At 42.8% G+C, this 25,223-nt stretch overlaps 1 protein-coding gene across 4 annotated transcripts in view; it reads left to right on the top strand.

Moving 5' to 3' along the window:
- The window catches only part of AMOT (angiomotin), a 67,147-nt gene that overhangs the window by 10,543 nt on the left and 31,381 nt on the right, over positions 1 to 25,223 (top strand). For 3 of the 4 annotated variants that reach the window (XM_050776759.1, XM_050776761.1, XM_050776760.1), the window contains 5 exons: positions 5,283 to 5,431; positions 7,328 to 8,261; positions 14,700 to 15,216; positions 19,202 to 19,346; positions 20,629 to 20,721. In XM_050776759.1, the coding sequence (XP_050632716.1) occupies positions 7,390 to 8,261; positions 14,700 to 15,216; positions 19,202 to 19,346; positions 20,629 to 20,721 (1,627 nt within the window). In that variant the 5' untranslated portion in view covers positions 5,283 to 5,431; positions 7,328 to 7,389. Of the gene's footprint in view, positions 1 to 5,282; positions 5,432 to 7,327; positions 8,262 to 8,292; positions 11,196 to 14,699; positions 15,217 to 19,201; positions 19,347 to 20,628; positions 20,722 to 25,223 lie in introns of those variants that run through there. The other variant, XM_050776762.1, reaches the window with a different exon arrangement.

Below are 25,223 nucleotides of genomic sequence, written 5' to 3'. Positions count from 1 at the left end.
TCACAAAGTGTTTTTGTAACATTATTTAGACTAGCATAAAATTGGAAGCAATTTACATGTCTTAATAATTGAAGAATGGGTAAGTGAATGCTGATACACTTGTTTAATGCACTATTATGCAGCCATTACGATGTTATGAAGTTATGCCACAACATGGAAAAAGTATTTATGATGAGGTAAAATGCAGGATCCAAAATTACATCTTATTAATAATTCATTGCTTTGTAAAAACACAAATACACATAGGAACGCTAAAGGAAATATAATGTTAACAATGCTTAAGTTGAGGTGCTGGGATTATAAGTGATTTTTTTCTTTATTAAAAATATGTGCATGCTGTGCTTATGTTACTTGTAAAATAAAATATAAGTAGACTTGAAAAATGGGCGGTCTGGCATTGGAGGTTAGAGATTGGTGAAGCAGGCAGCTTCTAGGTATATTCTTAAACTTTTCTCATTTTAGGCTCCATCTAATTACAGGGACCCTTTATACTTTTCCTGAGATAATAAAGAAGGGGATGTGAAGACATAGTCTACTCCTCTTTGGGAATGGATGTGTGTGCTGGGGGATAGAGGGAGATGGCAACAGGATTCTCCTTGCTACACAGTATGTCACTGCTCACATCCACTTCAGGGTTGATCACTTTTGTTGCCTATAAACATGTTCAAGGTAATTGCTTCAGAACAAGGCAAAGTCAAACTGGGACCAAAAACGACCAAGACCTTGAGTTACCGTCCCAGAAACGGATCTCTCACACTGATCCTCAGTAAGATTTGGAAATGCCAAGGCCTTGCTGTGGTTCTTAAAATAATTTTTGAACCTAATCTAATAGGGTGGTGCAAAAATAATTGCGGTATTTGCAATAGAGTGTATTAAGTCGTCCTTGCATTGCTATAAATACCTGAGACAGGGTAATTTATAAAGAAAAGAGTTTTAATTGTCTCACAGTTCGGCAGGCTTTATGGGAAGCATGGTGCGAACATCTACTTCGCTTTGGGATGGGGGCCTCAGGAAGCTTGCAATCATGCCAGAAGGCGATGGGGGAGCAGGCACATCACATGGCAAAAGCGAGAGACAACGGGGGAAGATGCCACACAGTTTTAAACAACCAAATCTCATGAGAACTCACTGTCAGAACAGCACCAAGAAGATCTGCCCCCATGATCCAATCACCTCCCACCAAACCTCACAATTCAACATGAGATTTGGGCAAGGACATACCTCCAAACTATATCGTAGAGGTAGAGATAAGAACAAAGAAGAGTCAGGGCTGACTCTTCTCTTAAGCCTTTTCTTGAACTAATGCTAGAATTAAGTAAGAGCCAATGCCAAGCTGGTATGATATTGAACAGACCTGAAATAGGGGGCCTGGAGACATCAATCCGTGGAGGTTCATGTTGCTGTTCAATCCACCTCACATCTTAGCCTAAAAAGTGAATTTGCAAAGCCTTTCTATAGTAGTACTTCTAGCTGAACACTTCCCCCTTACCTCCTTGAATTTTCCTTCCTTCCATTAACATTTTACTTCCAATGGAACTGGAAAATCAGTGGTAGCATTAAAGCAGGTTTATAGTCTTTCAAAACCAGGGTCAATTCTATGTAATAAGTAGTTATTAAGCATCTTCTTTGTACAGGCAAATAATGCTAGATAATATGTTGTAGTGGAAGGGTTCTTGCCCTAGGCATTATAAAAACTTTCATTTTGGTCCTGGCTCTCTCTTACCCTTTGAGGCCCTGGCGTCTTCATCTGTACAAGAAGAGGGTGGGACCACTGGGTGGTCTCCCAAGAACCTTTCCAGTTCTGAGTTTCAATGATCTAAGGACCCCTGTGTAGTAGACTGAGTTGCAAATAAAGGTTCTTTTTTTTTTTTTTAAGTTTCTTTAAAAAAAAAAAACCTTCATAAAATTGCTGTACACTTCTAAAAAAAAGAGGCTACTTTGAAATAACAGTGACAGTGATAGCTTACTTTTATTGAGGCCTTATTATGTGCCAGTCTCCATGCTTAGCACTCTACATGGATTAATTCCCGTAATCTTTATAACAACCCTGTGAAGTATGAGCACCATTATCCCTATTTTGCAGATGATGAAATTGAGACTTGGGAGATCAGGAGACATGTACAAGGTCTGTTAGTAAACCATACATCCAGGATTTAAACTTGGGCAGTGTGACTCTAGGCCCAGACTCTGTGCCACGGTGTTTATGATGCCTACCCGTTACCTGTTGAAAGTTTAGAGATAACCTGCAAAAGGACCATTGTTTTTCACATCCCAAATGAAGTGAATTGGTATCTTAGGTTGCAAGAGTGTTGGGACAGGTATTCTCTAGGGTACTTTGGCTACAATATGGACCAACCTGAGAGAACGTAAGAATTTACTGGGGCCTCTCGCTTTTTGTGAGAGGTTGTGTGTATGTGTGTGTGTTTGCACAAATACATACACATAGGTACAGGGAAAACTTTGAACTGGCCCAGATAAGGGAGTCAAATTGGATGAAACAAGTTGACCAAGATTTAGCAGAGAAACAGCTTTCTTAGACTTAGATTCTTTATCCTGGTTGGGTAGAATGAGAGGTAGGGGCAGAATGCGGGAGGGTATAGAAGAGGAGATAGAAAGAAGATCTTATAGGCATATTGCAAAATTTATTTGAAGGGTGGGAATTTGGTCTGTCCTGACCACCTTGTAATGTGGATTTTCTGGGACTTGTCTTGGGAAACATCTAGGCCTTCATTAATATGTTTTGGCTCAACCTCACAGGTGTATTGAGAGAGGCCAATGACTGCAAATGGAGTAAGAATTTAGCTTGGCCTTGCTTCCCTGTTGTTGTTATAGAACAGTTGATTATGTAGATTCAAATTGCATTTTTAAAGACAGAACCACAATTATTCTTTTTTTTCCTATCAAATATTCTCAGAGACAGTCTGTGTGCCCAGGAGAAACAAAGTTATTTTATTGATTGAAGATGATGTCAGACCCCTGGCAGTGGCATGATTAAAGCTACAGGGAGATTAAAGGTTACAGAGTTCATACTATTTTAGTTCTTGTGCATGAAACAAGGAGTCTTTTCCTTTCCTTTCTCAAATACATGGAGTAGTGTTTTCCTCATTATGTGACTCTTGACATGTAGATGAACATAAGTTCTTCAAGAAGAAAATAGTAAACTGGAGAGGACTCTGCAAAGCTTTTTCCTTAGGCTGATTTCTTTTTCTGTTTTAAACAGAGACAAAGATGGCACGAGGGGGGTGAGGGTAGGGGAACGATCTGTGTCCAGTTAACATAAAGTGATTTGGGTTTTGAAAAGGATATGGAGGGGCCGAGTGTGATGACTCATGCCTGTAATCCCAACACTTTGAGAGACCGAGGCAGGCAGATCACCTGAGGTCAGGAGTTCAAGACCAGCCTGGCCATCATGGCGAAACCCCGACTCTACTAAAAATATGAAAATCAGCCAGGCATGGTGACACATAGCTGTAATCCTGGCTACATGGGAGGCTGAGGCAGGAGAATAACTTGAACCCGGGAGGCAGAGGTTACAAGGAGCCTAGATCCTGCCATTGTACTCCAGCCTGGGTGACATAGCAAGACTCCATCTCAAAAATAGATTAAATAAATAAATAAATAAATAAATAAGAAAAGGATACAGAGGACAAAATTGAGAGAAGAAAGACCTTGCACGAGTAAAGTTTTCTCAGTGAAGAGCTGAGTATCAGGAGAAAATCAGTAATATCAGCCTGAAGAATCTAAATCGTACTGGAAAATAATCATATGGTAGTTTCTCTCCAGGGACTCAAGTTCAAAAGCCTTGGGCAGTTTTCTGGTGTTTCAGTTGAAAAAGAAAAAAAAAAAAAAGGATGAATGTTTTGTTCAGAATTGGACAATAGAAGCCGGTGGTTATGTACCATAGCTCTGTTAAAAGTCCAGCTTTGATTCCAATTAGAAGTTGTTCCTCTGCTTCAAAATTAGGGGAGATACCCTAAAATAATTACCTTGCAGATTTGAGATGATTTTGCTTTTGATCATGATTATATGTTGTGCCAAAACAAGATGGAAAGACACATTTCTGTGTTTGTTCACTGTATGTCTGTTCACTTTATTTTTGGCAACATTGCAAGGAAATAATGTTAAATTAATCACTTTGTGGTTTTGTGGATTTTTTAAAAACTTGAATGTTTTGAACATGCTCTCAAAATACAGAGATGTTTGTGTACTTCTTTTGTATTGCTTTCCTCCTCTCATGGAGTGGATTAAGCCTTTCCTTTAAGTGATATGAATGAATCATAGATAGGCCAGGACAGAAGATAGGAATGTGGTTCATGTGCATCTCACTTAAACTCCTGAGTCTTAGAATCATTTTGATTAGGCTGACAAGGCTTTGCAGAGAGTCCAAGCAGAAATTAGACATAAGGACTATCTCAAATCCAGGTCTATTATGCATTTGCATCTAGTCTATATAATGTAAGTCTGTGAGTTTTTTTTTTTTTTTGCTGAGACACCGGGGCAATGGAAGTGCCAAGAAAGCAAGTGGAGACATCTTCTGCTTGGAGAAGGGTTGCACTCTGTGTTGGGAAGGGCAGTCTACTTTCCTACTCTAAGAATGGATGGACCGTTGATTAGATGATCAGAGTGTAAGCTCCATGAGGGCAGGGATTATATTTTATGTGTCTTTGTAGCCCTTATTGTGTCTAGCATGAGGCTGACACATGTGTGGAATAGTCGATAAATACTTAATAAATACTTAATGACTTGGTTGAAAAGAAGTTGCCCCCCTCCCGCCCCACCTATCTGAGCTTGAGGCACTCAAATTGGGAGCCTCACTGAGTGTTCTTTTTTTGACCAAAAACCTACCTTATGATGACTGCACTCCCTTCTGGGATGTGGGACAGTGAGCCTCACTAACCTCCCCTGCTACTAATAGCAGTTTAAAGGTTGCACCCTAAAGGCGACAGTGGTTTTGGCTTTTGTCATCATCCACCCTTCCAACTTGGAATGGAAGTGGTAGCTTTCTAGGGCTGTGAGGTCAGAACAGAGCAAGCCTTTCTAGTCTCAGACCTGAACATTTCCATCACTGGAGACCGGCCTGGCTTTCCGGACACAGCTGCTGGACACTGAGGTTTCTTTTCTGCCCTAGTGGAGATGGACTCTGCTACTCATTTAAAAGCCAAGCACCATAGGAGGACAAGTCATTCTCTTGGAAGAACTGGTTTGGTTAACTGCTGGCCATTGGTGGCAAAATAGAAACGACGTTTTTATTTCTCCCTCCCTTCCCCTCCTGAACATTTCAGAGTGACCAGTGGTTGGACTCTTGGCGGCGCTTACCCTGAACCTGAGTGTTAGGGGAGAGGGAATCTGCCGTTGCGGTTTCTGGAGCTGCTCATAAGCAAGAATTCCCTATCCTGATCAAGGCTTTAAGCCTAAAAGAAAGCAGAAATAGGTATGGAATATTTCTGTGTGTGTGTGTGTGTGTGTGTGTGTGTGTGCGCGCGCGCGCGTGCATGTGTGTATGCATGTGTGACTGTGTGCATGCAGGGTGGGGTGGATGTGACGTGGGAGGGGGTGGTATACTTTTCAGGGTCCAGGGCAGCTCAGTGTCTGCATTTCCCTGCCTTGCAGGGAGCGTATGTAAGTCATTTTTGCTTTAACACCATACATGTTCCTGTTTCCATTTTTTGAGCAAGGAAAAGTAATTTGGTAGTCATCTCTCTAGTTTTGGGCACCAAAAAAGATTTATATATTATGCTTGTCAACCTATCAGAATATCCCAATTTGACAGTTCAAGTACAGGAGTCCTGGAGGCACATTGGGAGGAATGGAAAAGGGACTGGTTGCTTACCCCACTGGTGTGCACTTCCCAAGAGAATATGATGAAGGGGACTTTGGAGGGTCCCTTCGTGTTGTCAGACTGCCCAGCACAACAGTTGGAAGCCAGGTAGCAGTAACCAACAAGAAGTGAAGAGAGAAGATGAACTTTCTTCATATACTATATATACATTCTGGGTCACTCTGTCTCTGCATGACCAAAGGAAGGGGGTTCATGTTTCCAGAGAGATTGCAGGCCACTTAATATCATAGAAATAAGAGCCTGGGAGCCAGGGATCCAGAGTTGCCATCTAGAAACCTGATGCGGGTTAAATTGACCTTTATTGTGACTTTTTGTGTGACATTATCTTCATTCTCCACCAATTACTAAAGATCCTTAAAGTGAGAGTTTCATTATTGAACGTTATTATTTAATTCCAATACTTAACATGACAGATTCTGTCCAAAGAATTTTTGAATCTCTAATGAATTAGTGGATACTGTACAGTGCTGAGAGAGAGAAGTCATCTACCAGTCATTTTTCAGTTGAGAAAATAGACGTCAAGAAAAGAGGAATCAGTTGTATACCCTGTAAACCAATAGTATGATTAGAATTTGAATATTAAATTGTGTTACTAAAGTTATCAGTTTCAGTCAACCCATATTACCTGTTTAGAAGAATTGGTGGTGAGGGAGGGGATATGCTAATCATACACCCTTTCCAGAAGGATGGTCTTTATATTTTTCAATTTCTAAATTTTGTCAGAGGCACACTTCAAATAAAAGAGGCTTCCCCTTTAAGCTTCTCCTACCCAATAACAACAACAACAAATCTCGATGACTATTTCGGGAGGGCTGAAAGGCAACTTTGTCAGTAATAAGTATTCCAAGTCCTTCTCTTATTAAGCCAAGCAGCATCCAAAATGGACACTACAAAAATGATTTTTTAAAAAGATGTTTCAGAGCCTTATGAGATCAGAGAAAAAGATTTGCATCGAGGCAGGGATCATTACTATCTGGTGCAAGCCAAGCTCTCTTCACCTTTTATTTATTTGAGTCTTTATTTTGCATTTTGTAGCTCGCTTCATATGCTGAGCTGCTTTACAAATCCTGTTATGGGGTAATTTTCCCCACTGTCCTGCCCCCACCTCCACAGTAATAAGATTTGGGTTTTTACCTTAAATAGAATACAGAGAGATGAAGCCTGTGAATATGGACCTTGAAAAGTTACCCACTTTAATTACCCTACTTGACTGTTCCAGGTTTCTCAAGCATTCTTAGGAGTTAAGTCCAGATTGAATATTTAGCTCATGCTAAAAGTGAAAGAGGAAGCCTAGAGCTCTTATGCCTCCACTTTCCTCATCATATCAGTGCTAGGGCCTGGAATCCCCAAAAATCTATTAATTTTAGGTTAAATTCTCTACTTTGTTTCTGCAATAGAATCCTCACCCTCCAATATCCATTTTCATTCCCTTTAGAGGACTAATTTATCCATCAACTGGGTGTTAAGCTTCCTGTTTCCCCTTCCCAGGTCAAGGGCAGCCCAGGTGCCCAATTTCTCTCTCTCTTCACAAGGCACCACCAGCAATAGAGATGAGAAATTCTGAAGAACAGCCAAGTGGAGGGACCACAGTATTGCAGCGTTTGCTACAAGAGCAGCTTCGCTATGGCAATCCTAGTGAGAATCGCAGCCTACTTGCCATACACCAGCAAGCCACAGGGAATGGCCCTCCTTTCCCCACTGGCAGTGGGAACCTGGGCCCTCAGAGTGATGTGTTGAGTCCCCAAGACCACCACCAACAGCTTGTGGCTCATGCTGCTCGACAAGAACCCCAGGGGCAGGAAATCCAGTCAGAAAACATCATCATGGAGAAGCAACTGTCTCCTAGAATGCAGAATAATGAAGAACTCCCGACTTACGAAGAAGCCAAGGTTCAGTCCCAGTACTTTCGGGGCCAACAGCATGCCAGTGTTGGAGCTGCCTTCTATGTCACTGGAGTCACCAACCAGAAGATGAGGACCGAGGGACGCCCATCAGTTCAGCGGCTCAATCCTGGAAAGATGCACCAAGATGAAGGACTCAGAGACCTTAAGCAAGGGCATGTCCGTTCCTTGAGTGAACGACTAATGCAGATGTCACTGGCCACCAGTGGAGTTAAGGCCCATCCACCTGTTACCAGTGCTCCCCTCTCCCCACCACAACCCAATGACCTGTACAAGAATCCCACAAGTTCCAGTGAATTCTACAAGGCCCAAGGGCCACTTCCTAACCAGCATAGCCTGAAGGGCATGGAACACCGAGGCCCCCCACCAGAGTATCCCTTCAAGGGCATGCCACCCCAATCTGTAGTGTGCAAGCCCCAAGAGCCAGGGCACTTCTATAGTGAGCATCGCCTGAACCAGCCAGGGAGAACAGAGGGGCAACTGATGAGGTATCAGCATCCCCCTGAGTATGGAGCAGCCAGGTAAGAGAGTTCTCTTTCTGTCATTTCCTGACCTCATCCCCAACCAGCTTCTGCTGTGTGTTGGGAATCTTAGGGAGGGAATGGGCAGCTGTTTGGTATAACAAACTCTGCAATGCATGACAGGCTTCTGGCTTAGAGAATTGCCTGCCAACCTGAATTTGTAGCCTCTGTAGCCATGATTAGCACTGTATTAACAATCCCTTAGCTTTGTAGGTTGAGCGTGGCCTCAATGGCCTAGTGGATGAACAGGAGCAAAAGTCTTGATTTCAGCAGCTATTCGCTGTCCTGTCTCCTAGGATGTTGAAGAAGGGGTCTGTGTTTCTCATAAACCCTCCTTGAGAAGTAGAAGCAAATTACCTTGCACTTTAATTAGTCTGGAACATCCTATCACTTGCACATATTCCCCTCCATGAAGTTCTCATCATTTATTTTTGCAAACAAATCTGTGTATTTCTTGTCAGTTAGCATTTTTCCATAGAATTACCATTATTCTTTTGGACACTAAACAAATACCCAGATGTTATGGTGGGGGAGCTATGTATGTATGTAGGTTCAGAATGTTACTTGCCTTATGCTTGCAGTTTATGAAATCTGGACTGTTGTATCTTTTTTTGGTAGAAAATTTATTAGTTGCCTGTCACATTTTTAAACCTTTGAGTTAAATTCCCATCACATCATATAGAAATTTTAGTCAGATGCTAAAATACAGAAGGAAAAATAGTACCATTTCTGTCTTATATACTTAGTTGTTCCTATATATACTTCTTAATTATTCAGAGGTCCTTTGTCCCACTGCTATATTCACTAGATCTTATGATTCTATGATTCTGTTCATTGTTCCTGTTGTTAGTATTTGGGCCATGTCTCTGATCAGTAGTATTTCAACATATAGGGCAGGAGAAAAGGTTTAAACTGTGGGCACCAATGGTGGCATTTAAGTGTGGCATCCTGCCCCATGACCGTGAGTAATGATGGGTGGCCATCAGGTGTGAAGTGCTTGGTCCTAGGCTGGCCTTCATCTATATGCAGCTCACAGACTAGGTCTGTGATGTCCTTTGATGTCTACCTCTTTGTCTCCTGTACCCTACTTGCTTATTTTGGAAAAAACCTTCTGGCTTGAAGTTCATTGAGTGACTCAGGAGAGAAGGCAGTCATGGGGTGGAGTAGGGTGAAAGTAAGAGAAGGCACCTAGCATTTCCTGGTATTTCTTTGTTTTGCCCTCCAGGTCCTGTTTTTTTAGCCAGAGGCAGTTCGCTTTGGACTCCACCCCTAACATTGCCAGTTTAGGATTTTTTTTTCCCTCTTAACCCAGATTGATTTCCTAACCCTTCAACCTCCTCTGTGCAGCTTTCAAAGGGCAGGAGCCTATGTTCTGATAAGTGTCTTGGAACAGGAAATGGGGTAACCGACAGGGCCACTCAGGTTTAAAAGAGATCAGGAACCAGATTCCCATCTGACCAATGAAACGGAAGACCCGGGGAAAGGTTGATCTGTTCAAGACTGCTTCACTTAGTGGAAACCCATTCAAGCCAGCAAAATATCAATGAAGCTGGGGGTTTCTGTTTTACTTTTCCCATCAGTATGGAAGAGTCTGTTGATGGGCTGACGTCTGTTGCCTTGTGGGAGGGGAGTGTGTTGGCTGGGGTGTGGAGCAGAAGCCACAGCCCCACTCAGCACACAGCCCGCCTTCCTAGGAAAGCTATTTTCAGAACTCATTCACCAGTATTGTTTGTGATCTGAAATGACTCCCACAGTGTTTGAAGCTAGATGGAAAAGCCCTTTGATCTCCCTAAATAAATAATAGGGAGCCCAAAGAGGGTTTTTTTTTTTTTTCTTTTTTTTCTTTTTTCCCATCCTGATTAAACCACCGGAGAAATTTAGCTGCATGTATTTTACAGGAAGATACATATTTTTTTATCCTCCCACCTAAGTTATCTGTGGATTTCTCTTTCTTTCTGTCCTCAAAAGCAACAGAGCCCATGCTGATCTACCCTTGTTGAGCAACATTTTAATACACAGTTTTGCTGTAACAAGTTTTTCTCTATGGGAGAGCAGCAGAGTGCTTGATAATGCTTGATGAATAAGCAAACCTAAAATGGCCCTAGTGGGAGGATGCTCTATATGAAATTTGGGTCTGCATCAGGCAAATTCTGGCTGTAAAATTGTTGCAGGGCCCTGCGTGAGGGAGTGGCACCTATTGACATATTACTGGCAAAAGGAGGTAGTTGAACTGCTTTCCAGAAGTGTACTGCTTTAAGGTGGTGACACATTTTCCCTCCTCCATTTCCTTTAACCAACTAGCTATACAGTTTTTGAGTACCTTTCCAAGTAACTGCTGCTAGCAGCAGCCAATTAGAAGACTACATTCTGAGCCCTTAATCCACAAATTACAGATCAGGATGCAAAGCAAGCTTTTTGAACAAATTGCTGTTAAGAAAACATTTGTTTGCTTTTAGAGATGCAGTGAACTGCTGGAGATTTGCTGTTAAAATGAACAAAATTATAAACAATCCTTTTATTACTTCATCTTTCTTATGTCTTCCTCTCCCCACTTAAAAAAATAAATACCTTGAATGCCCAGAACTCCAGATGAGAAACAAGGCCAAGCCATCTGAAGAATTTTAAAATTTCAGAGTCTTTGTCTTTCTAAGTGCTGAACCTTTTCTGCATCCTGGGTTTATATATTTATCAACTGCTTTTAAAAATTAAATCATTTCTGTTTATAAAGCAGCCACCTCCTTTCAATTGTTGAAATCATGCCCAGATCCGAGGTTTCTTGAAATCCTTGTTTAGTGGAATCTAAGGGTGACCTAACTCTGTAGTTCAGAGCAGAGCTGGTTGTGCAAGAGAAACCATCAGGAATTTGCAGCCTGCTCCAGGATTCACAGATTCACCGATTCACCATTGCAGAGCCTGGGAAAGGCAGTTTCTGTGGTGAGGATCAGTCGAGTTCCAGGCTATTGGGTGGCACCTGCTCTGGTGAGAGTGTGTGTGCAGGATTGCACATGTGTGTGCCAGGAGTGTGGAGTGTGTGTGCATGCACATGTGTGCATGTGTGTGTGGCTGCAGAGGGTGAGGACTCCCAGTCATCGATGTGGCAGGGTGGAAGGTGCTATGTCAGCTGGGTGGAGTGGCTTTTACTTTCCCTTTGTGTCCTTACTACTGTCTCTGGGAGGAGTGTACCCCCTACCCCACCCCATTCCCCCAACTTTGGGGAGGATCCTGATTTTAGTCACTGGCCTTTGTCCTGCATGTATGCTATGTCCCCTTTTCTGCAGAGCCCCAGTTGCCCAGGTAGCCTTAGGAAGGAGCAGGATGAAGGGAGGGAAGTGGCGGGAGGCAGGTCAGGGCTTGCATGGAATCATGTGATTCTGTTGTCTGCAGGCGGCTTGTTGTTCCTGGTTAACGTGTCAGTGGGGAGTGATTCAGGCTGCTGTGTGCTGAAGGACCTGGAGAGTGTGCTGCTCATGTGGCTGCCACCTTTATTATTACTGTCATTACTCTTACTGTTATTATTTAATTTGGGGTATATTTTGGCTTCCTCTGACATCCCTCCCCCACCTTTCCGCCCAACACACACACACACTCTGCCTTACCCCCTGTCATTCCTTAATCCTTTTTTCTCAGGGGGAACTTCACCCCAGTGTTCATTCCATCCTGCTTTTCCCTGGTGAGTGGATGCTGAAGCCCAGATTGAGTTCTTCACTGAAGGGCTTTCTCTCCCTTTGCCACTGCCCAAGCCGTTGCTTGTTTGCAAACCAGCCAGTGACGGCCTGCCTTGGTTTTCCCAACATCACAATGCACTGAGATCTGCTTCCTTTTCCAGTCTGGGGAACTGAGGGGCAGCTGCCTTGTCTCTGTTTATCTTCATCCTCAGCTTATCTGACCCCAGAGACCTCCTTCTGCAGACCTCATGGTCTCCTCCTTCCCAAGGTCCCTGGAAGGCCATGTGCTGTCGTCCAGGGAGTGGAGGGGCCTTTCAGTCTCCAGGCAGGAGGGAGGCCAGTGGCCGAGTTTGTTTGAGAGAGAGGTCTGGGTTGCTTGATGAGGCTCAGGGGAGCTGTGGAGAGAAAGCCCAATTCAGAACTGGGCGTTCAGTCTTTAAAAGAGAATACCTTCCAGGCCTTGGACTTGCAAATTCTGGGAACAAAAACGAAGGTTAATATAGTGATTTTTTTTTCCCTTAAAATTTGAGAGCTGCATTGGAGAACATGAAACGTAAGCCCCTCTTTTCTGCCCACAAAGCAGAAAAGAGGCACACAAGCCCCAACAAATCTCAGGACATTATATTTTAACTCTGTAGACATGTAGAAATTATAATAGCTCTCATTCAAAGAGAGAAAAGAGCACATAGTCTTTTACCTGTGAGGAAACTGAAGATCCATAGACTGGAAAATAGGAACTCTTCACCAAATAAATGTATAAATAACTCCCAGGCTTTTGATTGAATGAGTGCTTTGAGCTCTGGGGAAAAATATTATGTATGGCAGCAACTTTCCAATTGTACTCATGAGTACCATGTCAATTCTTCTTTGCCCAAAGAGTTCGCATGCCCTGTTCAATATTCAGCAATTATTTATAATGACAGATGTATGTGATTGGAAGAATGTGGGTACACCAGAGGCATAGATGGGGCTGAGCGACAGAATCCAGGGTTTGAACAGGTTTGAGGACTCTTGGGAAGATCTAGGTTATTGGGTATCCATGAGAAAGTGTTTGGAATGATTTTATAGCTATACAAAGCCCTTATAGTGAAGATCCCTTGTAAACATGGATAAATGAACAGTAATGGTAAATGGAGTGTGTGTGTGAGGAATGTGCTTTAGCATCTGGAATGACAGTTAAAAGTTAATTGCTCCTGGTTATTTGTCCCAGTTCCACCATGAATTTTATGCAATTTATTGCAAAGATTAAATGGATATCCTTTAAGTAACAAGCTAACAAGATCAGCTTATCTCACTGGGAGGTAGAGAAGTGACTCTTTGTAATTCCTATTGCGCCAAAAATGAGAGGACCTCAGTATTTTTGCAATTTATTTGTGACCTCAAGAATAAAACGGGCTCATGCAGATTAAGTAACTTGCGCAAAGTTACACAGCTCGTGAGCAGCAGAAGAGGTCTCCAGACTCCCTCTGTTGGGATCCAGATCCCATGCACTTAGCCATCTGTCTTCCCTGGATTGAGAAATACCAACGGTAGAACAAGCGTCCACAGGACATGGGAGCATATGAGGTTAATTGGGCATGAGCTAGGGGATGAACAAGCTTTTTGTCTTCAGTGCACACTGACAGATATTATTCCTGGTAGTGGTGACAGTGGAAGTGATCCATCCACATACTCTTAATTGTTTCCCTTAATGGCTAATAGTCATTAGGTAGGAATTGTTTATACCTAGATGTTAGCATTTTGTACCTGGTAATTGGGTACAAAAATGGGAGAGCCACATTAAATAATGTGCCAAAGGTCTCTTTCTGGAACTTTCTATGACCAATAGGCTGGAAATCTGAATATCAGTACACAGAAATCAATATATTATGGTAGTAGAAAAAGCCAGAAAATGGGAATTGGGAAAGAAGGATTCTACCCTGGCACTACCACTCTAATATTTGGCAGATCATTTCCCCTTTCTGGACCTCATTCCCCATCTGTCCAGTGATGGGGTTGAACTAAATAATTTTCTCATAAGGCCTTTCCAGTTCTTACATTTTGTGATTCATTACACCAAAAATAGTATGTTAGCATTGCTTGTAACCCTCTTCAAGTCTTTTTATGGTTACTGCTAATGGGAATCATTAAATCATTAACAACTGGAAGCAACAATAATTATTTAGTGTCTGTAATATAAGTATCTACCAATCCTTGAATAGTTTTTTTTTGTTTTGTTTTGCCTTTTTTTTTTTTTTTTTTTTGGTGAATGTATGAATTACTAAAGGGAGGTGCAGATAGCAAGATGAGGGGTGGTTTCTATGGCTGTTCGTTGTTTCCTTCCTGGCAAATGGAACATAGTTTCTTAACTAGGATCTTTATGTGTGCTGTACCACATGTATAATGTCAGAAAAGGTTTAATTTAAAATAATGAGATGAAAATTACCTTGTAGAAGAATGGTTTGAAATGTTTAGACTTGAGCAAATGGGTATACAAGTGTGTATCACTATGATTTTCACAAAGTGACCATGGAGGTTGTCTGGTTCTGACCCTCATGGGATCACACCTCTGTTTGTCAGGCAGAGTCACAGAAGGTCAGGCTGGAAAAGGGCTGTAGTCTTTGCAGAGATAGAGCAGGCAGGGTTAGACTTCCCCATAGTCAGACCCTGCCTGCTCTTCGTTTTGCAGGTGTCCTGGGGGCATCAGAAGCCTCCTCATCTCACTTTTGTGAGCCCTTCTCCCCCAGTGCCTTGGGAGAGAAATTAACCCGCACCTGCCCTTCATGTTTTACAGGCAAGCGCAGGACATCTCATTGCCATTGTCAACCAGGAGCTCTCAGCCTCACAGCCCTACTTCTTCTCTGACCTCTGGGGGGTCCTTGCCCTTGCTACAATCTCCAGCATCCACTAGATTGTCTCCTGCCCGACACCCCTTGGTCCCAAACCAGGGAGACCATTCAGCTCACCTGCCTAGGCCGCAGCAGCATTTCCTTCCTAATCAGGCTCACCAGGGGGATCACTATCGTCTCTCCCAACCTGGCCTGAGTCAGCAGCAGCAGCAACAGCAGCAGCAGCACCATCATCATCATCACCACCAACAGCAGCAGCAGCAGCCACAGCAGCAGCCAGGAGAGGCCTATTCAGCTATGCCTCGGGCTCAGCCATCCTCTGCTTCTTATCAGCCAGTGCCAGCAGACCCTTTTGCCATTGTTTCCAGAGCCCAGCAGATGGTTGAGATCCTCTCAGATGAGAATCGGAACTTGCGGCAGGAGTTGGAAGGATGCTATGAGAAGGTGGCAAGACTGCAGAAGGTGAGGCTTCCGTTTTGGGATATTAGGGCCTCTAAGTCTTATTTGTGGGACTTGTTTAATATCCACATTAAAGTGTCCACTTGTGAATCCCAGCATTACTTGTGGCAGATCTTCAGGACTTTTATATCTGGAGGTTAGATATGGGTCAAACTTCGGAAAAAGCCTTCTACCTGTCTACCTAGGAGAAGTAATGTCTTACATTTACACAAGGAGAAAAATAATTATACAGTTTTTCCAGATGCCATAGTCCTAAAGAAAACGTGATTGATTCTTTTAGAATTCCAAAAGGCAGTGATACTTTTTGATAAGAATACTGGTGATGCCTGTATAGGTAAAGGATCTGACAGCACCTTAAGGCTCATTGTCTTGGTCACTTTTTCCCAAATATGAATTTGAATCTTAAATGTAAAAATAAATGTAGTTCTTAGAAAAATCTCACCAGCTAAAGTTAGAGCGGTCCTGCCTTGTTCTGGAAAAGGCTCAGAATACTTTTCCTAGTGGGAGTTCTCATAGTAACTCTCTTTCAGCAATCCCTCCTCCCCACCCTTTGATTTGGTCCCTCTCTGCAGCTCAAATTCAACATCTGCTCTCTTTCTCTGGTGTGTGTTGGGGGCAGGAGGGGCTTAACACCACAGCTGGGTGACAGGTGACAGCCCTAGGCTGAGGAAATAGAAAAAGGATTGTATCTCCAGTTCACATTCTTCTCTGCCCGCCCCGCTCCTGCAGCTGGGACTTTAGCTCTGGAGTACCCCAAGCGAGGAACCTTAGCTCTTGGCTTCCAGGGGCTGCTGGTGAATAGCGTTATGCCTTTGGCAGCTTCTTTGCAGCTTTTGTCATTGTGGAGCTCATGTGGTTTGGTCTCCCTACAATGTGAATTGTTCAGAGAGGTGAGGGTGAAGGTGGGGAAGGGATAGGGGGATGCCTTGTATTGTCCAGAAACTCTGTCCTTAGGAAACACCAGGAGTAGAAATTTCAGAGGCCTGAATGAAGCTGAGTATTTGTAAACAGACATCAAATCTGGGGGCCTAAAGGAGATGGGGGCTTATTATCAGCAGAGGATTTTTTCTTTTTTTTTGGAGACAGAGCCCCGTTCTTGTCATCTAGCCTAGAATACAATGGCGCAACCTTGGCTCACTGCAACTTCCGCCTCCTGGGTTCAAGCAATTCTCCTGCCTCAACCCCCTGAGTAGCTGGGATTACAGGCATGTGCCACCACACCTGGCTAATTTCGTATTTTTAGTAGAGACGGGGTTTCTCCATGTTGGCCAGGCTAGTCTTGAACTCCCAACCTCAGGTGATCCGCCCGCCTCGGTCTCCCAAAGTGCTGGGATTACGGGCGTGAGCCACTACGCCTGGCAAACAGGATTTTTATATAGGAAAATGGCTTCCCTGTCCCTTAGTTTTCCTAAATCTGGATGAGGGTTGTTGGAGTGCTCTGAGAATTGTTTCTTCCCGGCTATTCCCTGATTTTGTATTTTCACCCCCTCATTTTAACTATATCCCTGCCCCCATCACTTTGGTGGAATAAATTAATTATATCCATACACTGGAAACCCAACCTGGCTGATGAGGTTAGCAGTTGACACCCCCTCTCCAAACTCTCTCTTCAGAGTGATCCCAGCCCATCTTTGATACAATCACTGAAGGATGAACCCAGCTCTTCTACAGACCCTTTTTGCCAAAGGATCCAGGGTGATTGTATATGTGTGTGTGTGTGTGTGTGTGTGTGTGTGTGTGAGTGGGTTCAGCCAGTGACAGGGAAGAGGAACAGAATAGGATTGCTGTTGTTTGTTCCCCAAGATGGGAAAAGATGCCTCAAATAAGTGTAACTGGAACAGCTTGAGTGTTGGGAAAGTAGAGGCTGACCCAGTGTCAGGTAGAGTAGAGGGGAAGGTGGAGCAGGAGAGGAAAAGAAAAGTGGGGAAAATTAAGGTAGATCCCAGGTAGTGCTGGAGGAAATGAAAAGGCCCGAGGCTCCTGAGGGGAATAAGTAGACAGAGTAAGTCTGGAAAACCCGCTGCCACCCTCCTCTCTGCCCCCACCATCACCCAGCCCAAACCAGTGGATCTATCCTTCTGTGATGGCTTTTCCTGGAAGGCCCTACTGAGAGCTGTGGGACTTGCCCTTTTGAAGGATAGAGTATCTATACAGTGGGTAGGGGAAGGATTAGTATAAGATCTTGAAATAGCAGTCTGCACACCTTGAGGAAAGACACTGCCTTCCAGGTGTTGCATTCTGTTCACAACTGGACAGCCTTGAACTATAAGCGCTGCCCAGAGCAGACCAACACCAAGCCTGCTCTTTCAGATAGAAATGTTTATTTTCTGTCCCCAGCGCTTGAGTTTCATGCAAAAGCTTCATCAGGCGCAGGCCTTGCAGATCTTGTCTCTAAATGCCATTCACCAGTTTTCACCTTCTGTGCTGCTATCTTGGTGCCATCTGTGAAGAGAAAAACACTTTTGAGTCTGCTCTTTTCCGTGGTGTAAGCCTTATTTGTTTGCAGGCAGTCCTGTCTCTGGCAGAATTTTGGACACGGAGGCGTGTTGAATCTGACTGGTTTGGCAACCTTACCTTTCCTCTAGTGTCCCACTAGGGGCCTGATATTTCTCCCCAGAAAGTACCCTGAGCTTTGTTAAACAGGACAGTGGAAAACACAGAAGGAATGCAGAATGGTTGCAGAGTCCAATTTAATCTGAAAATTGCTTAATAGGCCATAGGTTTATTTGTCTTATACAAATTATATGCAAATATCTGTGTGGTTATTATATGTGCAATGGAGCTATACTAGTTACAGAAAGACTGTGGAGTCTAATTTCTCCTTTTCTGCCTGATTGTGGCTGATTCAGAGCAAGACTCTTTCTCTTTGAGTTTATTTTCCCCATTTTATGAGATTTGCAGGGGTGTCATAAAACACAACTCTGATTGTGAATTTCTGTTCAAAAATCTATACTGGTTTCCCACTGACTATGGGATAAAGCCCAAATGCCTGGCATTAAAAGCATTTTATGATCTGACTCCAGTCTTTCTTAGCAGCCATATCTCGCCAGGTTCCCTCTGTGTACCCCACAGTGTCCAGCCAAATTAGACGACTGGTCATTCTGGGAATGCATTTGCTTACTCAGAATAGAATACCCTTCCCCTCACCTCTGCTCATTGAAATCTGACCCAGCTTTCAGGATCTGACTCTAAATGCCATCTCTTCCCAGATACTGTTCTCCTCCCCACTTCCCCCAAACAGGAATAACTTCTTCCTTGTCTGTCCTTTATGGCACTACTTCTACTTTTCTTAAAGATGTATCTTGCCCTGTATTCTTTCATTCGATTGGATTGAAACCTCCTTGAGGGCAGTGGAAATGTTCTCATTCATATTTACACACCCCCAATAGTACTTTAAAGAGTTGGTATAAATATTTGGTCCTTGGTAAATGTTGGTTAAATTGAACTGAACTGCTTCATGAAGCTTGGGGTTTTTAGGGTTGGTCTCTGCTGCTGACAGTTGCTCTTCAGAGGCAATTTAACTTTTCTCTCTGCTAAAATGAGAAGAGGTATCCTGCTTATTAGTCAGATAATCAGTACAGACTGGAACCAACGTGTGAAAGCCCTTTGAATGCTTTGGAATAAAGTATCTATATACTATATATATTATTACTGATATTTTCAAAATTAAGAGTTTTCTTCAGAAATTAAAATTCTTTATAACCATTTATAAAATTTATTCTGTCTTACCATCTCCTCTGAAGGTAGAAAGTGTCTATTTTTTTAACCCGAGGAAAGACCATGGCACCATGAGTGAATTACTAAGCTTATGGTTGAAGGTGGAGATCCTTCCTTGAAACTTTTCTCGTCTGACTGTGTTATGCTTGCCTCCTGGCCATCTGTGAGCCCTGGAAGAAGCTGTCACCGAGGATTTGCATGTTTGTTTTCAGACCATTTTCCCCATCAACCTCCTACCATCACCACCATCTTCTTTTCTGTTGTTGTTAAGGTGGAGACAGAAATCCAGCGCGTCTCAGAGGCATATGAGAACCTCGTGAAGTCATCCTCCAAAAGAGAGGCCCTAGAGAAAGCCATGAGAAACAAGCTAGAGGGCGAGATTCGGAGGATGCATGATTTCAACAGGGATCTGAGAGGTGAGGGAACCAAAGGACTTGTCTTTGTACTTCTGAAGCAACTGCAGGGTGGTGAAGGGAAGGGCTGAGCAAGATTCAACTAGGCTCTTTGGGGCTGTCCAACCCACCGGTATGGGCAGTAAATGGCTGGGCATGTGCCAGGCTAATTTTTTATGACTGCAATAGTGCTCAGTCCCAAGCTTGATTGATCAAAGTGTGGATGCACCTCACTGGTCTTCTGAGCGATGAGCTGATGTGTTTATCAGGCAGGATCCCTGCTGGGACCCCTGGACCCACCTGGCCCACCCCCACAATAGGTGCTGCCTCTTCTTTTTAACAGGTTTTGCAGAGGCATGCCCTTGGACCGTGCAAGCTTGAAGTATAATGTCCTCTCTTATTTCCAGGACTCACTGACTCCTTTTATTTTTGACTTTCACCTGATAATATTGAAGACTTTGGGAAATATTTCTACTCTAAAGTGCCTTCAGCACGTTCAAAACTACTGACTTGGGGATGGTACTTTCTTTATTGCTTTTTCTCTCTCTCTCTCTTTTTTTTTTTTTTTTTTTTTTTTTTGGGTTCGAATCTTGCTCTGTCACCCAGGCTGGAGAGCACTGGCACAATCTTGGCTCACTGCAACCTCTACCTCCCAGGTTCAAGTAATTATCCTGCCTCAGCCTCCCCAGTAGCTGGCTGGGATTACAAGTGTGTGCTACCATGCCTGGCTGATTTTTGTATTTGTAGAGAAGGGGTTTTGCCATGTTGGCCATGATGGTCTTAAACTCCTGACCTCAGGTGATCCACCCGCCTCGGCCTCCCAAAGTGCTGGGATTACAGGCATGAGTCACCGTGCCCGGTCAGGGATATTACTATCTATCTTTGAATTTTGGTTATTTTATCTTTAAAGTCAGGCAGCCCAACTACGTGCTGCTAGTTGTCCCTTTCTAGCTTTGACATTACATGAGTTTGAAGACTTTATAGTAACTGTGATGCTCTTTTTCTCTGGTTAATGAAAGATATCTTTATATATTTGGGGAAGGATAATTTCATTGAAATTTAGAATTCTGCAGTTAACTTAGGTTTTGGCAGTGAGGAGTGAAAGCATTAAATACTTACCTCCTCCTCCCCGGCCATGGTCTAGTATTATTTTGGGATTCACATTTGCAAACTCATGTTAGTCACCCATTCCTGTTTAACAAGAAGAAACAGGCTTGTTTTACCAAAGGTCAGTATTTAGAGGGCCAATAGTATGTGCATGATAGTTTATATTTGAGACCCTGTTGATTGTCTCCAAATTCCACAGAGCGTCTAGAGACTGCCAACAAGCAGCTTGCGGAGAAGGAATATGAAGGGTCAGAGGACACCAGAAAAACCATCTCGCAGCTCTTTGCAAAAAGTAAGTCTGCAAGCTGCAGAAACAGGTATTAATGTGTGGATGGGAGCAAGGTGCGTGAAAAGATTACACTGTTCTCTTTAGCCTTTTAGAACAGCCAGGGCAGAGTCAATATCACCTAAGGATTGTTTTTCCTATTCAGGCATGAAGTTGGAAGATTCTGTTCTTTTCCTCCTAAGCCAAGAAGGCTGCTTGCCACAACATCTTGTCACATCACATTGCTCCTTCAGCATTAAACTAGAGAAGCCTGTTGAAATCCCTGCTAGTGTCATTGCTACCTAAATAAAGAGCCTTACTGAACATGAGGTCCCTTCATGTTGAAGGGATTTTCTTAGAAGATCCCGTGTGCTGGCTCTGGTAGAGATAGGATTAATGTGCAGGATTGATGATAGTGTTTGGAATACTTCACCTGTATCTGGGGCTCCCTTTGTTAGGCATCTAGTATTTATTGTTACACAGTGGCAGATTGCAAGGGGAGCTAATCCTATGTCCTGAACTAGTGACTCTGGCTGCACAGTTGGAGGATGTGGGGGAGGGCAGAGCTGTGTCTTCCTCATAATAGTGTTTCCTTTGTCTGGAAATACTCCTAGGACCATGACAATGAATTAATCTTCTTCTTTATCGGTCTCTAATGGACCCCACCCAGCTAGACAATGTCTAATTATTTCCAATTGCCTTAATAAAACCAGCAATAAAAACTTCGTAGTGGATTGAGTCCACAGGGAGAATTACTCGGGGAGAAACAGATGAACTGCTCTCGTTTCTGCAGATGCCTGTAGCTGGTTTCCTCTCCCCCCAGCCTCCCTCAGTGTAGCTCTGGCTGTAGTTGTGCTCAGTAGGGATTTGTCAGTCTCTTCCATCTTTGCTGGGTCTCCAAATGACCCTTTCAACTCATTCCATGCAGCTTCTAGCGAGCTTTTACAAGTTCGTTTGATCTTCACTTACAATACCGCCCTCCCTTCCTGAGTTATTCTGTTGTGCTCTGGCTTCAGAACAGGTTTTTTCTTTTTCTTTTCCGTGTACCTCCTGTTCCTTTGTCAACATATCTTAGAGTAAGGAATGTAGTTTTTCTGGTGTCATCAGTGCCTAGTATAAATTTTTGTGAAATTGCTTTTGTGGTATCACAGTTGCTCTCAGAGCTAGTTCACTGGCAGAAAGAGGGTGGCAGACTTTCAGATCAAAACAAACAAAACGTATAGATTCTTTGTTCTGGATCAGCTAGATCATACTCCTCTCTGTATGGAGATGGTATTTCAGGTGTCCTAGGAGCTCTTCTACAGGTTTATACAATGTGCTAACTTAGTAAATCAGACGGTATTACCAGCAGAGCAAAAGACTGTCAAATGGCTCTAGGAGGGAAAAGTGAAGTTCACCAACTAGCCAGGGAAGAGGGCATGACTCTTGTCCCTCCTAATTTCTTTTGGCTTGGGACATTGACAGGGCCCTGCATGGTTGGAACTGTGGCAGGAGAAAGGAAAGCCCTCTTGAAAAGCCTCTCTGGAGAAGGTACTGCAGGAATCCTAGAGAAACCAAACCAACTCAACCCTAGAAGAAGGCAGCCTAGTACAGTAGAACCAATCTGGGTGTGAATAGGGGCTCCACTGCTTGTTTACCCACTGTGGGACCTTGTGCAAGTTGGTCAAGCTGTCTGGGTCTCTGTTTTCTCATATGCAAATGGGAGAAGAGAATAGTACCTTCCTTGTATGGTTGTTCTGAGGATTAAGCTAGTACAATACCTGGTATGCAATACGTATTCAACAAATGTTCCTTTCTTTCCAAATGCAAAGTCAGAATGCGAAGGAAGGTGAGGCTGCCCTATTGAAGTTTCTCCTATAACTTAAGATTTGAGTCTCAAGATGAAGAGCACTTAACCTCCAAAAAATCAAAACTACTTTGTTTGAGTTTCTGGTGTGAGGTCTGTCTTAGTTAAGAGGAGAGGAAAGACATGGGACATAACTACTTGTGTCATGGTCCCCTGTAGTTATAATGAATTGATTCAGAAACATGGAATTGCTAATTTTATAGGTCAGGTGACTCTCAACCTTCTCATACTAAAAATTAGTATACACAATCTGTTGTATCACAATGAAAGGTTTTGAATCTACAGATTCTCATTATTAATCGTGGTGATGATGATCATCATCTGCTTTGTGTAGTAAGTTCTTTTGGCGTTTGGTTGTGCTTTCTAACATTTCTTTCACTTAAATAAATATTCTATCTCATTTGATCCATACAAATATTGTGAGGTTAAACAAGATGGTAAAATTACCTCTGTTTTACCATCTAGCATTGTTGATTCTTTCTTAACATGTCTATCTTTCTGCTTATATTATTGATCTGATTTTGCATGCTGTCTACTTTTTTCATTAGAGCCCTTAGCATATGAATCATATTTGTTTTAAATTCACAGTCTGTTAATTCCAGTATCCCTGCCTGATCTCGGGGTCTGGTTCTGATGCTTGCCCTGTCTTTTCAAACTGTATATTTCACCTTTTAGTATGGCTTGCAGGTTTTGGTTTTTTTTTTTTTTGCGTGTGTGAAATGGCAGACCTGATGTACGGGGTAAAAGGCACTGCGGTAAATAGGCCTTTCGGGATGTGATGGTAAAATCTGGGGGAAAGGGAAATGTTCTAGACCTATGATTAGATATCAGTCTTTTACTGAGCCTGTACCTCTGGACTGAACTTCACAAGTGCATCTCGGTTTTTTTTCACCCCTTTAGGTGGTGCAGGATCACTAGAAAGGGCTTCAGCTGGATATTTCTTTCTCTCGTGTAGAAGGCCAGAGCATACTGGAGTTGGATGTTTCCTTTCCCCTGGGTCAGTTAGGCTCTGGAAACAAACAAACAAGCAAACAAAATCCCAAAAACTCATAGATTAGGTTCTGGTTAAATAGTTTCTCTTGAGGGCAGGCCTTGTTAAGAACAGAATGCCCTGGCGTGTTTCATGATGGTTCATTTTTCCCTCCCCCTGCTGGAATCACAAGGGGTCCATTTCACTAACAGACATCTACAACTAGGAATAAGCAATGAAATCTTTAAGTGAGCATTTGGGAAGAGTGAGAATTACTTTGTTGGAATTCAGTGATATCACTTCAGGTATAATATTCTCATATTCTCATTAGCTGTGGGTACTGGAACAAGGTACAGCCAGCCACTAGAAGAGGGCAGATTGAGATAAGAATAGTATATGGAACAAAGTGTAAAATCTGTTTAGAGATTACTTATAAATCTCTATTAACTTATACAAATGCTAGCTTGTGATCATGTTCTTTCATTCTCCTAAAAATTATAGTTTTGGCTACTGTCTCATACTGGTGCTTTCTTCCTCTATTTTTCTTATATCCATCCACAGATATTTATTAAACCCTCATATAGATGCTGCTCATCTGAGCTCTCTTTAAAACCCAAGCCCGAAAGACCATTATGTGCCCACTAAGCTCTTCCATTCTAAGGTCAGAGAGTATATTTGTATACACATGGGCACACACATGCAAGTATATGTACACACACATGTTTTTGTATATATGCAAGTATATATATACACACACACATTTTTTATATATGTATATATACACACTTTTTTTTATATATGTATATATACATATATATGTGTGTGTGTAAGCACCCAAGCATATTGGATTACTTTTTTTTTTTTTTTTTTTTTTTTTGAGACGGAGTCTTGCTCTGTCACCAGGCTGAAGTGCAGTGGCGTGATCTCGGCTCACAGCAACCTCCGCCTCCCGGGTTCAGCCCCCGGCTTCAGCCTCAGCCTCCTGCCTCAGCCTCCCTAGTAGCTGGGATTACAGTCGTGCACCACCATGCCCAGCTAATTTTTGTATTTTTAGTAGAGACAGGGTTTCACCGTGTTGGCCAGGGTGGTCTTTATCTCTTGACCTCATGATCCGCCCACTGCAGCCTCCCAAGGTGCTGGGATTACAGGCATGAGCCACCCTGCCCAGCCATATTGGATTACTTTATTTTAAAAAACTGAACTTTCAAATGCTAATAGGCTTAAAGGGAGAAAAGGAGATTCGCAAATAGAGGATGTTTTTTTCAGGTGAAATGGCTGCCTTTCTTTCTCTGATCCTGATGTTTTCCATCTAACTTTGCCCTGTTCTTTACAGTGTTCCCTCCACACCTAGCCTATCCTACCAGAGAAGGAGTAGGATAAAAGCATAACATGGCTTTCAGTTTTACTGTATTATCTTTGACTGTGTATATACCCAAAGGATTATAAATCATGCTGCTATAAAGACACATGCACACATGTGTTTATTGCAGCACTATTCACAATAGCAAAGACTTGGAACCAACCCAAATGTCCATCAATGATAGACTGGATTAAGAAAATGTGGCACATATACACCATGGAATACTATGCAGCCATAAAAAAGGATGAGTTCATGTCCTTTGTAGGGACATGGATGAAGCTGAAAACCATCATTCTCAGCAAACTATCACAAGGACAAAATCCAAACACCGCATGTTCTCAGTCATAGGTGGG

Source organism: Macaca thibetana, chromosome X, assembly GCF_024542745.1.
Source record: "Macaca thibetana thibetana isolate TM-01 chromosome X, ASM2454274v1, whole genome shotgun sequence".
Classification (NCBI taxonomy): Eukaryota; Metazoa; Chordata; class Mammalia; order Primates; family Cercopithecidae; genus Macaca; species Macaca thibetana.
Note: the sequence above shows the minus strand (reverse complement) of the source record. Positions and strands in the feature narration are given on the sequence as shown.